At 41.6% G+C, this 18,114-nt stretch overlaps 1 protein-coding gene across 1 annotated transcript; it reads left to right on the forward strand.

The window, feature by feature from the left end:
* Positions 1–591: 591 nt before the first annotated feature.
* On the forward strand, positions 592–15,268 carry ASAH1 (N-acylsphingosine amidohydrolase 1). Its single transcript, XM_064149031.1, has 14 exons — positions 592–732; positions 4,649–4,695; positions 4,890–4,980; positions 6,309–6,395; positions 7,591–7,669; positions 8,526–8,600; positions 9,425–9,470; positions 10,482–10,626; positions 11,710–11,764; positions 11,966–12,047; positions 12,718–12,849; positions 13,068–13,191; positions 13,757–13,813; positions 14,476–15,268. Exons 1-14 carry the CDS (start codon positions 655–657, stop codon positions 14,563–14,565), a joined length of 1,188 nt encoding a protein of 395 aa, XP_064005101.1. The 5' UTR covers positions 592–654; the 3' UTR covers positions 14,566–15,268.
* Positions 15,269–18,114: the final 2,846 nt, after the last annotated feature.

Here is an 18,114-nt window from a genome sequence, read left to right on the forward strand (position 1 = left end):
TTCTTGCTGCTGCCAACAACTTTTTCTAACATACGCACTCAGGATATGTTCTTTTGCTCACACTAAAACTACACTTTTCAATGTAAACTATGTAGGTTATGTACCTTATTCTGCTGTTGTCTTGCACTTGATACTGCAACGAATAGAGCACATGTGCGTAGCAGGGAATAACGAGGAGGCGGCGTGCTGGGACAGGTGCAGCTCCTGCCCTGTATTTCTCGTTCCGTGTTTCTCCAGTCGCCCCTTTTCTCCACTCTGAAGGCGCCTGCCTTGCGTCTCTCATTACTATAACATCTTCCTGAGATCTCCCAAGGGCACAAAGTAATTAATCACAATATTTATGAAGAGAAAAACTGGTGCTACAGGTTTGCTCTTAGTATTGCCTAAGAAAGGCGATTTTACTGCGGAATTTCTTGTGTGGAGCTCCCCTCTTTTGGAAGTATGACTGAAATTTGGTTCCTTTGCTTTATCAAAAATGAAAAGGAGAGCCTGGGCGGCCACGATAGAACCCGGGCGGCCCTGGTACGGCCCCGGCGCGGCAGCTGCCGCGGCTCCGGCCGTACCGCCCCCGCCTCCCTGACGGTACCCGGTGGGGCGGGGCGGCGTCATGTGGGCCGCCACACCGGGAAGCGCTGAGCCGAGCTGGGAAGGACGATGGCGGACTGGGGCTGGGCGCTCTTGTCGCCCGCCGCGCTGCTCGTCCTGGCGCAGCTGGTCTGGGCGCCGGACCCGGTGAGCCTGAGGGCGTGAGGGGAAGGGGACGGCGCGCGTCGGAGAGCTGTCGGCGCTCTCCGGGGCAGGTGGCGGGCTGGGACGCGGCCGGCCCCGCCCGAGGAGCTGGCGGGCTGCGGCGGGCCGGCTGGGCGTGAGGGGAGCTGGCCTCTGCCGCTCTTCTCCGCGCAGGAGGCCGAGCGTGCCTTCGCCCTCTGCCTTGTGAACGGAAGGAAGGGTCTCGCTGCCCTCGCTAGCTTAGTGCATTTGAAATAGCCTCTCTGGCAACCGGCGCGGCTGCGGTTGAAATTCTTGGTGTTTGTCGGATGTGTTTTGCAGGTCCTTGCTCGTTCCTGCGTTCAGATTCCTATAAGTCTATAATGTAAATATTGTCATGTTACTCCAAAGTAATGATTTCTAAGGGGAAATTAAGGAGGGCTTGCGAAGAGTAGATAGGTTCTTGAAGCATCAGAATGCAGTTGCTATTGCTTCACCCGAGGGGAGAAGAGTAGAGCAGGTGGGCTGGGGGTGTTGTTTTCTGCGCTTGGTTGAGGTTTGAAGAGTAGAGCAGGTGGGCTGGGGGTGTTGTTTTCTGCGTTTGGTTGAGGTTTCTTAACTGAATAGGTGAAGCTTTTAATTTCTGGTGCAAATGCAAAGTCGGGGCAGGCAGGGGGTAGTTAGTCTGAGCAGGCTGGCTTCCATCTGCTGCGTTTTTAATGCTGAAGCAGCAAAGCACTCTGATCTCTTCCGTTTCTGAGTCTCCTCCTGTGGAGAGGGCAGGTTTTTAAAATATCTCTGGATTTCAGAATATTCCTTTACAAATATGGGATCATATTTCATTGCTCCAAGAGGTGACTTTAATTGTAAAGACGAGAAACACAGTTTGTTGGCTGTTTGGCTCCTGATCCACTCTTGCTTCTTTTCATACATTATATAAATGTTTTGAGCTACTTTCATTTTTTCTGACTATATCCCTCTTTCACCATACCATGTTCCCTCTGTCGTGCACTCTGCTGTCGTTCTTTTAGTGTTTTGATACTACGCTGCTGCACATCCACAGAATCATAGAAACAACCAGGTTGGAAGAGATCTCCAAGGTCATATAGTCCAACTTATCACCCAGCCTGATCCAGTCAACTAAGACCATGGCACTCATTGCATAAATGCAAATTCGGAAGTCCATCAGATGATCAAAATAGGCAACCTAGCTGCTAGTTTTAAACAAAAAGTAAAAAAGGAAAAACAAAAGGAGCTTTTAGTCACCATTCAAGAATAGCTGTATTCCTCCTAGAGAATTCTGTGCATGTTTGAAAAGCAAATTGATAGCAATGACCTACTCTTTGGATCCAGCCTCTGCTAGCTCCTTCAAGGAGACCACCTCCGCTTTGTCATGTTGGAAACTGAAGGTGATCCTCTTGTGCTGGAAGGCAGCATCTGCTTCTCTCAAACAGCATTTGTTGCTCCTCTTTCTGTGTCAAGCCCCTGCACTGCAGAAGATCTTGCTGACCACTGCACTACTTCATAGCTGCTTATTTCAGTCTGATGACAGAAAGTGCCTGGTGGTTCTCCTGTTGCTGTAAGAAAATATTTCAGCTGTCAAAAGACATTTTTCACTTTTTTCATTTCACCTTGCCAGAAAAGTTAGCGGTTAGTCTTTAGCTGATTGCAAAAGGCTAAGTTTTTTTTCATAGAACTTTGTGTCAAACAAACTGAAATCATCAAACACAAAACCAAAAAAGAAACCAACCCAAAATACTTTCAGATTTCTGGTTGACATGACATCTTTTTAAACTACTGCTGACGTGTCATCATATAACAGTTTACTGAAAGAAACCGCTAATGCTGCTTCCTTTCTTCTGATATCTCAGTCAACACTAGCAGTTTGGAAGATGTATGGGCTGGTCTGGGAATTACTGGTTTCTTTAGCTTGCTTTTTACAAAGGTGAGAAGTCCGAAATTACTGATAGATAAGTAGGGAACATTGTCTCTCCCTTAACTCTTCCTTTAACTGTCACTTTCTCCACCTCTTTTGTGGCTTAGGTTGCAAAGGGCTGAGAAGATAAAAATAGCTTCAAATACAAGATTACAACCTCAAGAGAGAAAGCACCAGGAGTGATATAACATTTAGCACCGAACATCACTTAAGGTCCTCTGAAATTAGTTTTACAAGGCCACCACTGTTTCCTCCGTGTTTGCATGGACTGTACTGACAGATCAAGTAAACTTTAATCCATTTCAGATAATTTTTTGTTGCAGGCTTGATCTATCTTTTGACAGCAGGTATTTCTGGAAGGTCCAAATCTGTGCAACCATTGCAGTAGGATGTATATGTTATGTCACTTTTTCTGATTGATTTTAGTATTTCAGGATGGAAATTTCACAAAGCAAATGCACTAAGTATTTGCTTGGCTTTGCAAGAAGGTGCTGACTTTGGTTGCCTAATAAGTCATCTGCTATCATCCCCTACCCTCCTTGTTACGAAACTTCCTCATTTTGAGAATTAAATGGCCTGTTGTGTTGGATATTTTGTTCCAGCTTAGGAAAGACTATAACTGCAGCACAGAGAAACCTAGGAGATGCGTAACTGATGGTCCTATACCTTCACCTTGTGTAGGAAAACCAAAATTATTCTCATGCTTTCTCCCAGGTATTTGAAACAAGTAAAAAGAAAACACATGGTGACACATAGAAGCCAATCTCACTTCAAAATTCCTGTTTCCAGTCATAAGAAACTACGTCAGTGTTTAAAGTCCACAACGTTGTGTAAGGCATTGTGTTTCCCAGATTAGTGCGTTCAAAACAGATAATGTGATTAGTCCGAAGAGAGCATGGACATGGAGCATGTCCCAGGTACATAGCTTCTGGAGGTCACATGAGTTTTTGCAAGAGCCAGGATGCATGACAAGAACAAACTAGTGAAATCTAATTAGTGCAGCTACATAGCTATTGGAAATTGAGGGTAGAAAGAGGGGGAAGTGATGGAGGGATCCCTACATAATTGTATTTCTGTTTTTACTCCCAAACACTTTGGCTTTGAGGGCCTCTGTATGGACTCCCAGGATAGGGTCTGTACCTTTCCTTTTCCCTGGTGGGACACACTGTCTTCTCAGGAACTGTGCTTAGTGATGTGCTCATACAACTCAGGGACCAAGTCTGGCCTACTATCCACTGGCTTAAAGCACAAGTGCGGCTAATTTGTTTGTATTTCCCTGGGTAAAGCATGCAGTTATAATTGTGGTGTGTATGTGTTTATGTATATATATGCATGCTTCATGTAATTGATGGGAAAACACCCATTCACTTTCAGGATGCCTAAATAGAGTACTCAAACTTTCATTTTTAACTAGCCATGCTTACAAGAATGAAAGCAACCAGTTTTCAGTTACGTTCCTGAAATGCACCTCCCATCACATCAAGCACCAGTTCAGCAGCACTTTTCTACACCACATAAAAACCTGTGCTGTGGAGATCAGCTTTCCTCCAGCTGAGTAATTTGCCCAGAGTTCAGTGTGCTTTCTCTTCCTCAGCTTAACACTACACATAATGATGAATGACACTATCACATGATGAACTGAGTGTCACAGACTGGTCCATACTGAGATTTAAGGTTTCTGAACTTGTCTAAAGCATTTGCTCTTGAAGTTCTTCTCCTTGAATCCCCCTGAGTAAATATGAGTTTGTGTATATACCATAAATTTGTGCTTGCTTTGGACGGTATTAAGCAAGATGTCTGAAGGTCTGTCAGACAGTATGGGGAAGCTGCTGTTTGTCCCTTACTTTGTGTATTCTCTACACTCTTTCCAAAGTCCCAAGACTTTATCATCATGAATTGAAGTAGCTGAATAATCCTTAAAGGATTAATTCAAATGTAAGTCTCCTAGAATAATGAAGTGTTTTAATAAAGGAGCTAAACAGTAATGTTTCACTGTCTTTACAGTATGGAGAAGAATGCAGGAGTAAAACATACCCTCCTTCAGGACCAACGTAAGTAGTCTGATTCAACTTGTCTAACAAAGTACAGAAAAGCAGTGATTTGCAAGTCTGAACAGATGGGGTTTTTTTGTAACTTGTTCATGTTGCAAATCTAGAAAGTGCTACTTAGAGGCAGGAAGCATCTATTTTGTCAAATGTGTTTTCAGGGTCGTCTTTACATTTGAACATTGGTATTTATCTTTCAGGTTCAAAGGGAATATACCGACGTATGTCATAAATCTTGATTTACCTCCCAGCAAAAGATGGGATAACTTGATGCATGACAAAAAGACAGAGGTATGAAACATAGAGCTTGCTATAGCAAATATAAAACTAGCGTGTAGCCTTTTGTTTTGAAAACAGGGTTGGGAAGGAATACCTGTACCAAATGTCTCTGAAAAAGATAGTATTTCTAGCTGCCTATTTTGATGTGATTCTAGACTAAAACAATTGCTTGAATATAACTTATTCTTTCTGTTCAACACTTGAGCTAGCAGCATCAAGTACAGGGACAGTGATGTTTGTGATGCAGAGAAATGAAAAATGGTGTGGCTCGTGGGTGTTGAAGCAGCGTGTGGACCTGGCGCTTAGGGACATGGTTTAATGTTGACCCTTCAATACAGGGCTGAAAGTTGGACTGGATGACCTTGAAGGTCTCTTCCAACTAGATGTATTCTGTGATAAAGCAGGCTTTTATTTATCAAAGCTCTGTAGTCATAAAATAATACAGAATGAAGAGGGAGGTGTACACCAAATGGTCAGCCTCAGTAAACTGGAGCAAGGCTTGAGAGAGCATCCCTTCTCCCTTGCACGTCCATGCTTCTCTCAAAACACCGCATAAGATGGTGAAACAGAAGGGGGAAATGAAGAACTTCCTGCCCTTTCCAGGGATGCTGGCACTGGCATTTAGGTGGCAGAAATAATTTTTAAAATTCTGAAACCTATTCCAAACCACCTAGAACAGCTGTTCTGAAGGTTGCTGAAAATTCAATTCAGTAATGCTAATTCCTCAAAAAAGGCCAAGGATTCTTGCTGTCTCCCTGCTGACTTTGACCTGCCAACTCTGAAAGCCAGACAATTCAATTTACACCATAAGACTTATTTTAGAAGTCTCACTTAAGCCAGTGGGTGTTGGAAGCTTCAGGTTGCACCTTGAATTCTGAGAGGTTTTCTTTTGTGTACTTTGGAGTTAGATCACATAAAACGGAGCTCTATTTGTGGCCATTCATGTTGCAAATGGAAAGTGTGTACTTTTAAAATAAATTATTGAGTCTTTCTGGCTTAAGTAGAGATTTTAGTTGAGATTTTTAGAAATAGAAGTGTGCAGAGTATTAAAATGTGACCAAAGGAGCAGGAGACAAGGATGATTTTTTTTTCCTGTGACTTGTTTTCTGTGGTAGAAGGACACATAGGCCTTAATCTGGGAAGTTATTTGAACAAAGCTTGGAGAGTGGCTCTTCAATGGGAATTTGGAGGTGCTTTTCTCACCAAGAAGACCATATTTAGCACTGTTCTGAAGTACATATTTTCTTACCAAAATGGGTTTTAAAAAGTATGTGAAGGAGTTCTGTTAGTGTTTGGTTCTCAAGATTTTTTAACTCAGCAAAAGCTCTTGTTCTTTTTAGCTGAAGATTGTGGTCCAGAATATTAAAGACATAGCAAATACCTTCTTCCCTAGTGGCAAAGTTATTGACATAGTGGATCACAAAATAGTAAGTATTCTCAGCTTCATTATTCTATTACTGTATATTCTGACTACCAGATTCAGAATGCTATTTAATTTGCCAATTAAGAACTTCATAAGTGATAATTCTTCCTAGTCCCAGAATCAAAATGCAGCTTTGAAAAGTTATTCTGAAATGTTACCCTCCTGGTGAACTTCTTGCCTACTTGCCTACTCTGAATTACTCTGAAACCATTAAACCTAAACGCATGTGCCTCTTCCTCTAATTTTATCTAAGATCTTTACATGCTTGGATTAGTCATACTGGACCTATATGCTACTGATTTTCTCACTGTGAGAAACTACTTTGCTGAAATTCTTTTTGCTTTTTAAACAGCAAAATATAAACAGGTTTTGAAAACTACAGTAAGTGTCTGATTATAGGAGCAACTTTGACTGGGCCTCATCTTAAAAAGTAATGTGGTTCTGATTAAAATATTTTTGTCATAGTATTGGGACAGGGGAAAAGAAGTGTGGCACAAGAGATGGCATCAGATCAGATCTGTCCCCTATCTTCATTTACAGCAGCCTTAGGTTATGCTGGCCATGCTTCATTTGTATCCCTATGCGTGTGTGTTGGGGGGTGACATAAAGGTAGCATATACAGGTAGTCATATCAGTGTGTGAAAGTTGGGGATTCCCTCAAGCACTGACGTCAAGCTTAATTCCAGTTGAGCCCCTCACATGTAAGAGTCCTACTTCACTGTTCTGTCTATTGCTGTTAATGGTAATTAAGATACTGTGCTAATCTCCATTGCTCACATGTCAATATTTTGATAAGTAATACTTTTTACTTGCCCTGAGTATATACACTTGTCTTCCAAGTACTTTACAAATATCCTGACGTTCTACCGGCTGCAGAGGAATTACATGCTCAGTAGTTGTGAGAAGGACATAACTGTTGGTAAGGGGTATGCTTTAAGTTACAAAATAGCATTCATTTACACCAGCAACTTACAGTGTTAGTTCTTTAAAGTGAGGGTGGTGAAACACTGGAACAGGTTGCCCAGTGAGGTTGTAGACACTCCCTCTCTGGAGGTGTTCAAGGCCAGGTTGGATGATGCCTTGAGCGACCTGTTCTAGTGGGAGATGTCCCTGCCTGTGGCGGGAGGTTGGAACTAGATGATCTTTGAGGTCACTTCCAACCTAAACCATTCAATGACTCTATGAACTTTTGCTTTCAGGCTCATCTGACTGCCACGCTTCCTTATCCTTTCAATGAAGAACTCCAAGGGATTGCAAATTCATCTGGGATTCCATTGGGTAATAGTTTCCAACACTTTATTAATGTAGTGGAAAGCTAGGAATCCAGACTCATTTAAAATTGATGTGTAATTAAAATTGATCTGCAGGTATAGTTATAGACATCTGTGACTTAAATAGATTAAGTAGATAAAGCTATAAATTGCACCTAAATGAAAACAGTATTTTAGAGGAGAATGACAATAAATTTCCTCAGCCTTTCATCTTGCTGGAATTTCTCTGTAGAGCTGTAGCTTCACACTCCTGAGTTTTGGGAACTAGAGCAAGTCGTGGCTCCTGTGCACCAAACTTTGGGAGAATCCTTGGGGTTTCCCATCCAGCTGTGTGGCTGCTGCTGACATACCAAGAAGTCACGGCTTGGTTTTATGCTGTTTTCTTTCCCTTGTGATCCTTACCACATCCTCCTGCCTTCCTGAAGGCAAAGTAATTAAATTTCAGGTGAGAAGTAGACACTGGATTCTTCTGGAATTGAGACAGAGAAGTTCTGTGGACCTTCTTCTGCTGTTTTCCTCATAAAGGAGCAGGACACTTGATACTGGTCAGCAGCTCTTAAATAGGAGCACTGGTACATGAAACAGCATTCTTCTTTAAAGTGAATTTTATGGCTTCTTTAGAAGTTTCCAGAGGAGGAGGCAGCAATGACTGTCAGCTTTCTGTATGGCAAGGCAGAAGGCCAAGGAATTTTCTTTGCCTTTTCGGAAGATTTTGCTGAACCAGTCATTTCTAAACCAAATGAGGTTTAAATAGAAATCATTGAGAAATACTTTAGAATGCTGAAACCTGCAGTATGCTTTTTCCTAACCATTGTCTTCTGTTCATGTTTCATACTATTGAACTCCATTTCTCTTTGTTCTAGGGGAAATTGTTATTTTTAACATCTTCTATGAAATTTTTACTGTATGTACATCCATAGTGGCAGAAGATAAAACAGGTAATGCAATCCAGAATAGTGTTAGCACTTTTTGTTTTACATAAGAGAGAGTCTGCCTCTCAATTTAATGAACAGTCCTCGACTGCAGGCGAGAAAGTGTAGTAGAAAAGACTAAAAGCAGTGATAATAAAAAGGTATTCTTTGAGAAGGGAATTAGACATAACAGCTAGCTTACACTGAAAATAAAAAAAAATACCTTCAAAGATGGTTTGGGTTTGTTGGGATTTTCTGATGGTTTTTAGGTGGGTTTTTTTAAAGTGGCAATTGTTTTTTTCCGGGGGTAAAAAACCACTGGCTAGGCACCTGATGCTGTCTCAGTGCCAGTGCAATGACTGTTGCCCCTAGTTTCTAGCTCTCACATCTGCATGGTGCTAGAGAAAATGCATATCCTGCTTTAAGAGAAAATACTCGTTTTTTTTTCCTCACACTCACTTCTGCAGCTTTTGTCTGCACCCATTCCAGCTTAGGAAATTTCTGAGAGTCTCTCAGAGGACTTACAAACATCTCACTTTCAGTGGTATTACCACTTCATTAAGATAATGTAGAAGGTCTCTGAGGCTGAGATGGAGAGCAGCTTACAAGATTATTTGATTCCAGTTATGGCAGAACAGCTCTCTGATCCAAAATAAAACCCCACTGTTTTTCCGTGCTTATATAAAGGGCAACTTGACAATGTGTTTGTGGTTTTTGGGGTTTTTCTTTCATCCTGCTTACTTTCCCAGGTATTCTTTCTCTTTACTCATTTCTTGGTTTTCCAAGATGAATTTTTTGTCTCTTTCTTGAGAATTTGAAATTAATTTGTTTGTTTGTTTATTGTTATGTAGGGAAGCTATACCATGCCAGAAACTTGGATTTTGGACTGTTTCTTGGGTAAGTACTTAAATTAAAACTGTCTTTAACCAAAGAAGCGTCCTTATGTCTGCAATGTGGTAAATATCTCCTCCTTTACATAATGGGACAGTATCCATTTTAGCACACACAGTGAAATGTTCATTTGATTGTGGCATGGTTTTGTGGTTGCTTGTTTTCCAAATAGTTACTGTACTCTATTGGCACTTCCCACTGTTCATCATTTCTGCTCAAAGCCAGTGATTTCTGTTCCAATGATCTAGTATAATTTCTTTGGATACAGTAACATTCCTTTGCATACAAAATCTGTGGTTCATTGTCCAGCACTAGACTCTCCTTTAATTTTCCTTTCTATCTTTCATCAGTTCAGTGATTGCATTTATTATCTGAGTATGCTTAGTAATGTCACTCATGCAGATGACTCTCAATGCCCAGATGGAATTTGAATGTCCATCTTCATTTAAATTCTTGTCTATCGAAAACTCAAATGTTAGCAACTGTGACTCCACCTCTTCCTTGGTTTGGCTTACAAAGAACTTCACCCACTTGACAGAAGCACTGGGAAGATGTTTCCTTGAAATTAAGGCAACTTTCAAAGCTGTTCCCAGATTTCAGAGAATTTAGTGTTCTTTAGCACCCTCTGCCTACTTGGCAAGAACCCCTTGTTATGGCTTACCTTATGAACTGGATTTGGGACTTCCCTTCTTGTAGAACAAATCCAGTATATGTGGTTTGTTTTCTCCCTTTGGAAATTAAGAATTCGAAGAAGCCAGCTCCCATAGCAGAACAAGCTACACATGCTTTCAGGATACAGTAGGTTTGATGTCATAGGCTGTTTATTGTAGCTGCATGCCTTTGCTAGCAGGAGTAGAACAAAGTTCTTTGTGTTCAAATTAACCATCTGTAATGGTGGTGCTGTTTAATACTGGTAGTGGTATTGGCTGACATCAGTAAGACAGAGGACAAGCATGTGAAAGGGAAGCTTTAAAAGCTAAGGGAGGGGAGTTTCCAATGCTGTACTGTCTTCTGCAGGTGGGATGTTAAGAATAACTCCTGGACTATAACTCGGGAACTGAAGCCTCTGGTGATAAATTTGGACTTCCAGAGAAACAACAAAACCGTATTTAAGTCTACAAATTTTGCAGGATACATAGGCATGGTGTCTGGAGTAAAACCAGTAAGTATGAGAAGGAGGCCTTGTGAATTTGTTGGTAATGCTTCACACGTTCCTTTAAGATGTAAATTTTCTTGGTTTCATCCTCTACCTTGGGATTTTTTTAAATACATGAGCTCTCAATTGTTTGAGTACACAATATAGAATCACAGAATGTTAGGAGTTGGAAGGGACCTTGAAAGACCATTGAATTCGACCCCCTGCCAGAGCAGGATCACCTAGAGTAGGTCACACAGGAATGCATCCAGGCAGGTTTTAAATGTCTCCAGAGAAGGAAACTCCACAACCTCTCTGGGCAGTTCATTCTGCTGTTTTGTCACCCTCACAGTGAAAAAGTTTTTCCTTATGTTCACATGGAACCTCCTATGCTTGAGCTTGCACCCATTGCCCCTTGTCCCGTCACTGGACATCACTGAGAAGAGCCTGGCTCTGGCCTCCTGACACTTGCTCTTCACATTTTTATAAACATTAACGAGGTCACCTCGCAGTCTCCTCCAAGCTAAAGACAGCCAGCTCCCTCAGCCTTTCCTCATAAGGGAGATGTCCCAGTGTAGCTGAATTCCACTTTTCCTCTGAAGGAAACGCTAGTTGGAGAAGACTGGGATTTGTGTTGGAATTGCATGTTGCAAGTAGTGTGGATTGAGTTGTGTACAGCTGCATGCCCACATGAATAGCAATAACATGTCAGGGTGTACTTAGCATTGAGAGTTCACAATCTGCCTTCATGCTGAGGCATTCTGCATTCAGAGGTCTGTGAAGAAGGTTACGTACAGCAGGGGAAGGAAAACTTGTAATTCAGTGATGCAAGAAAGACCAAGAGAAAAATGGCCGCAGGCTTGACCTGCTTAACATAAAACCATGGTTTGCTGGATTGCTATGACACGTCAGAAATCACCAATTCTACTTGCTCATTATGATAAATTAGATTCTTCATGTGGGCTTGATCTCGCAGCCCATTACTCAAAGAGGAAGAGCCTAACAAACAAGAAGCTCAATTGACATGTAAATTGCAAGGCTGCCTCTGGTTTGTTACAGGGTTTAATGGGCTGCTGATGACTGAATGTTGACTTATTTATTGTTTTTCAGGACTTGTTCACTCTGACAATGAATGAGCGTTTCAGTCTCGATGGCGGTTATATTGGTGAGTAATGTCACTTCTTTCTCTCTGTACAAGTTTTCCAGAACTTGGGTATGCCAGTTACCTCCATAAACAGGCACACAAATGGTGAAAAGGTTTCAGATAAGTAAGGTGAAGCACAGCCAATTTTATAGGCTGTGGAAGTTAGAACAACATGAGTGAACCTTCTGAAAACAAATTATTGTAACCAGTGATATTTTGCAGGAATCTTCGAATGGTTTCTTGGTAGAAGAGATGGTATGTGGATGGGCTTTCTCACCAGAACAGTATTAGAGAATGCTACAAGGTATTCCATTCCCTAAAACATTCTGCTGCTCTGCTTGGCTTTCAACTGGCATGAATACTGTAGATGTATGTTTACATCTAGTGATACAGATCTCTTCCTAGAAGCCTTAACATTAAATAGTTCTGGTTTTGCTGGTACTCTGGTGGGGTGGAGGCATCACACATAGAATCATAGAATCAACCAGGTTGGAAGAGACCTCCAAGATCATCTAGTCCAACCTATCACCCAGCCCTAACCAATCAACTAGACCTTAAAACTCTTCAAATTGTTTTCTCAGTTTGTTTTTTTTTTTTTTATGAATTGATCTGAATGCACAACAGCATTTTGCATCAAGACACATCCAAGAGGTAGCAGTATATTACAGGAAACAAATAGAAATAAAGCTTTCATGCAGTAAATAAGTATAATCTCACCTGTCACCTTTTTATTCCTATTTTAAATGTAGAAAGAGTGCAAAGAGCACCTCTCAGTAGCTATACTTTCAGCATAAAGTGAGTGCAGGAGCTTTGCTTAAATGTGTGCTTTCATTGTGGTACAGTCTTCTCATCTGTGCATGAAAGGGGAAGAAAGATGTAACCATCCAACTTCTTTTTGTGTCTCTGAAGCTCATTCTTCAGTACCTGAAGCATTTATAGCATTCAGTAGTCCAATACTATTTTGCTATTTGCAGTTACCAAGATGCAAAAGACAGACTGGCCAAAACGAGACTGCTGGCTCCAGCTTACTTTATACTAGGTGGAAAAAATTCTGGAGAGGGATGTGTGATAACTCGTTCCAGGACAGCAGCACTGGATATCTGGGAGTGAGTATGTTTGACCTGATGCCTGATTCGGCCTTCCAGAAGAGGACAGGTTTCACCAATAATTGTGTCCCCTGTTTCTTGTGATTTCCATTGCACAAGAACTCACTGCTGTAGCATCACTGAAAAATAACACAGCAAGCCTGAAATATATAGTATATACCACATACACACTTACTCTATACTTAGAGAAGCAGAACAACCGTCTCCTTATTTTCCAGCCTTGATATCAAGAGAGGCACCTGGTATGTGATAGAGACAAACTATGATCGCTGGAAGCCTCCTCTCATCTTGGATAATCGTAGAACACCTGCAATGAAATGCCTGAACCAGACAATGCAAGAGGTAAACATCCTCTGCCTTATCTCAGTGTTTTGAAACTCCCAAGTGACAGTGTTGATCTGACAAAGCCAAGCACATTCAGGGCATCTGAAGTCACAGCTGTGATGACCAAAGTGACTAACAGTTTTGTGATAGTTCATCTGTGCTTCTGGGTGATAAAGTAACAGCTGGCTTTTTAGTTTTAGGCTTTCTCTTTATCTGGGTGGGTTTCCTGCAAGCATTTGCTGTGGCTGCCTATACATGGTGATAAACCTGGAGATAGCCTGAGAGAGACTTTGAGTGGTTCCTGGGCTGTTTTATCACAAGTGAAACTCCAACAACACCTTCAGGCAGCAACTACTGGCACTCAAGTGCCTCATGCTGTACTGAGATTGGTCTGCCCAAGCTTCTGCAACCCATGTTCTTCTGATCTCAAGATGTGTGTCTATCTGTTCTTCTGATCTCAAGATGTGTGTGTACCCTTAAAGCTTTATCTTACAGTCTAATTAAACAGTAAAATAGTTACAGTTCTCAGTATTTACACTAAAAGGTTAATGTCCATTAACACTGATGTATTATTTTCTTTCAGAACATCTCCTTACCAACCATTTATGATGTTCTCTCCACAAAGCCTGTTCTCAATAAGGTAATGCTTCTATTTTTTTTTCAGACATAGAGTTAGTATGAAGACCACTGACTACTGCCCACCTAAGGAGGAGGTCACACTCAGGGAGATGCATTTAGGTGAAAACATGTATGTGAAAAATGAAACAAATTCCACATTACTTTGTAAAAGAAAAATGTAATCGCTGGGATAGCCATTTTCCAAAGGTTCTGAAGCGTTAAAACTCCCAAGTAGCTGAGCTCTTTCCTCATAACTAGCTCTGATACGAGGCAGCATTTGCACCACAGACATGTTAAAGTCCTTTCTAACCTGAATTGACCTGTGATACCTGTGTGCCTTTACAAGTAGCGTGAAACAAGTTAGTACACTTCAAGGTTTAGGTGTACTTGGACGTTGTTCCTGCAATAGAAGATATTTAGCCTGAACTCAAGATTTTTGTGTTGTATAAAAAGACTAAAGGAGTTAGAAAAGTTTTCACACTACAAAGTTTAGTTACTGTATTAAATGGAGGCAGCATTCTTGGCTGAAGATACAAGCTATTCACACTTGCATGTTGTTGACTAAGATAAATGTTCATCGTAGTTGACCTCTTCTGCTAATATCAGAGGCAGTTTTTCACTAATTGTTGTACTGAGGCTTTTTTTTAATTTCTTTTTTCCTTCTTCCTCCCATCTGCCTATTAGCTGACTGTGTGCACAACGCTGATGGAGGTGTACAAGGGCCATACAGAGACTTACCTGCGGGAGTGCCCAGATCCCTGTAGTCCTTGGTAGTTGTGTACCTTTCTTGCATTGGAAGCTGCTTGTCTGAATTGGAAATCCTCCAAGAAAAAGTACTTCTGGAAAAAGATTCTTCAGTCTAACTCCTTTCTTCAGAAATCTAATGGCTAAACAGAAATGTCAATGAGCTTCTAACAGTGGAGGACCCTATCTCAGAGTGGACTTTCTTGCTTTCTGATCAGCAGTTCTGCTGACAAGAAATGTGTACTAATGAATGTCTGGTTTGATTTCAGTCAGTTCTGCCAAATCAGTTCAGCAGTTAGCTCTAGATCTCTTCGGTCTTGATAGCATTCCTGGTTTGGTTTGTTGTTGGAATTTTTGTTGTTTGGTTGGGTCTTTATAGATAAAATATTTCTAAAGCACACATGAGGTAAAATGGCACTTAACCAAGCCTGAAAAAGACCTGAGTATAAGAAGACAGTCTAGGACAGTACAGTTCTGTTATTCTTTCCTAAGCACTTAAGGCAAATTGCTAATATTCTGGTCCAGTGTGAGGATGTATCTAAAATACTTTGTTACCACCAACTGTCAAATCCAGATGCAGAAACAAGGTCTTGGAGAAATATCTAAAATGAGATCTAAGCGAAAAAAGATGAACAGATTCTTTGCTGAAGCTCACTCCTGGCCTGTTAACAAATTATTTTTAATATGGATTTTTTCTGTTGTCTCAAAAAAAAAATAAATACTAATACAGTAAGTATTGTTAAGAATTGCTTTCTTTGACCAAAATACGTGGGCACTGATTTCTTACCTCAGTGGAAGTTACCATGCATGTTACATATCATGTAGCAGAAGGGTCATTCACTTCTAAATAGATTGAATTAAAGTGTCTGAAAAAATGTTTTGTTTCATAAACTGGCAGTTAAAGCTGTTACTGTAATGGGATGTGTCCAGTTCTGGGGTCTCCAGCTCAAGAAGGGCAGGGAGCTGCTTGAGAGAGTCCAGCACAGAGCCACAAAGATGATTCAGGAAGTTAAACATCATCCTTATGAGGAGAGACTGAGGGAGCTGGGGCTTTTTAGCTTGCAGAGGAGGAGGAGACTAAGGGGTGACCTCATTCATGTTTATAAATAGGTAAGGGGTGAGTGCCAGGAGGATGGAGCCAGCCTCTTCTCAGTGATGCCCAGTGACAGGACAAGGGGCAGTGGGTGGAAATTGAGGCATAGGAGGTTCCAAGTTAACCTGAGGAAGAATTTTTTCACTGTTAGAGTGACAGCACTGGAACAGGCTGCCCAGGAAGGTTGTGGAGTTTTCCTCTCTGGAGATATTCAAGAACCATCTGGATGCATTCCAGTGTGATCTGCTCTAGGTGACCCTGCTTTGGCAGAGGGCCTGGAGCAGATGATCTTTTGAGGTCCCTTTTAGCCCCTGACATTCTGTGAAAGCTACCCTGCAGGAAGACCTGGACAGGTCGAAGAGTGAGCTAACCAGAACCTTATGAAGGTCTTTGTCTTACAATGACAACTGTTAAGTCTTGCATCTGGGAAAATATAATCCAGGAGTGCAGCACAGACTGGGCTCTACCCACCTGAAGAGCAGCTCTGTGGAAAGGGACCTGGGGGACAACAAGGTCAATGTGAGTCAACAGTCTGATGCTGTTACAAAGAAAGTTGTTGATGCTGGGTTGCATCAACAAGGGAATCAGCTGCAGAAATAAAGTCATCTCTCACTCAGGGCTAGTCAGGCCACACCTGGAAGACTGTGCTCAGTCTTGGTTCCTGTTGTGAAGAGAGCCCAGAAGAAGAACCACAAAGATGACAGTTGGGACTGGGAGGCCCACCGTGTGAGGAAAGGCTGAGACAACTTGGTTCATTCAGCTTTGAGTAAAGAAGGCTTAGGTCAGACCTTATCACCCTGTTCCAGTATTGAAAGGGTGGTTACAAAGAAGATAGAGACTCCCTTTTTACAAGAAGTCCCATGGAAAAGACAAGGAATAGTGGAATCATTTAAGTTGGAAAAGACCTTTGGTACAAGTTACTCCTGGGGAGATTCCACCTGAACATGTGAGGAAAAGTTTTCACAACAAAAAGAGACATTGCAGTAATCTTCCCAGGAAAGTAGCAGACGTTTTTAAGATCAGCAGGACACGATGCTGGACCATGCTTGTGCCAAGAAAGCTTGGACCAAGTCCCTTTCAAGCTGGTGCTCTATGTTTAAAGACAGCCTTTCATCACCACTTGCTTCATTAAGGAAGTTACCAGTTTACAGCAACTCTGTTCCTATTAGAGGCTCTCCCTCTATCAACACTGGATGAAGCAAGGACAAAAGGAATGGTATTTACCAAATAACTTGACCAGCTGATAAAGAAATATGACTGCTGGTCAAAAGAAAATGAAGCACTAATATTCTAGAGTGCACTGCCTGTAGGCACATAGCAAGAAGCAGCGCAAAGCACTGATAGGCAGAGAGCACAGAGGAATCAGCGTCCCACCAGTCTACGTGTACATCTAGGTGTGTTCAAACAGAGGTATTCAAGCAGAACTGTGGTGGCAGCATGGCATTACCAGGGACTATTTTTAAGTCCCAGTCATGAATGTCGAACATGTGTAAGACAAAATCAACACAGCGTGAATTAGATCATGGCAAAATTCACGTATACAGAAATGGAAGCACCTGCCAGATAGCACATGAGGTGACAGAACACTGGGACAGACTGCCCAGAGAGGTTGTGCAGTCTCCTTCTCTGGAGACACTCAAAACCCACTTGGATGTGGTCCTGTGTGACCTACTCTAGGTGATCCTGCTCTGGCAGGGAGGTTGAACTCAATCTTTCGAGGTTCCTTCCAACTCCTAACATTCTATGTGTGATATTGTGAAATGCAGCTTCTGGGGCATTTGATTCTTAGATTGGTTAAACCAAGTGAGATGTTACAGTCTGTAGCTTGAAGAGCACAACACAGACTTCTTAGTTTGCACCTTAGTCTGGCAGGGGCTTGTTCAGATTGATTTGGAATTAGTTGCGTAACAGCCATAATCAAATTGCTTTGTCATTTAAAAATAATTAAGTTTACTTGCTTAATTAGTCCTGTCCCACTTTAGCATATGTGGAGCAGTGTAGACTATTTACAGTCATTAACTAATGAGCTTTTGGTATGTCCCTTGTGCAAGACAATCCACATTTCCACACTGGAAATTGCTTTACAATTGCGAAAGCACAGCTAAATCCCATGGAAGTCTGTCCAGAGCTTGACTGCCTGTGCCTGCCATTGACTAAAATAAACAAAGCTATTAGAAAACAAACCCCCCAACAACCATCTTCTACTGTGTCTGCCTTAATATAGAAAAAGTGATACATGTGATTAATTGCTTAATTGATTTAACCTTTGTCTGTCACCTCTGAAAGCACTTGTTAGGAAGGTGTTTCTCAAGCCTGACGAGAAGTTTACTTTCCTCTTGTTAGAAACACCTATTTTTGACATTAGTTTACTGCCCTCCCCCTGCTTCTGCTGCCCTAGGCACAGGAGTGAAAGCTCAGACTACACTGAAGAGATGTGTAGAGCAGCTTGCAACATTAGGAGTTAATTTAGGTTCTTGTTTTTCAAA

The sequence above is a fragment of the Pogoniulus pusillus genome, chromosome 9 (genome assembly GCF_015220805.1).
Source record: "Pogoniulus pusillus isolate bPogPus1 chromosome 9, bPogPus1.pri, whole genome shotgun sequence".
Classification (NCBI taxonomy): domain Eukaryota; kingdom Metazoa; phylum Chordata; class Aves; order Piciformes; family Lybiidae; genus Pogoniulus; species Pogoniulus pusillus.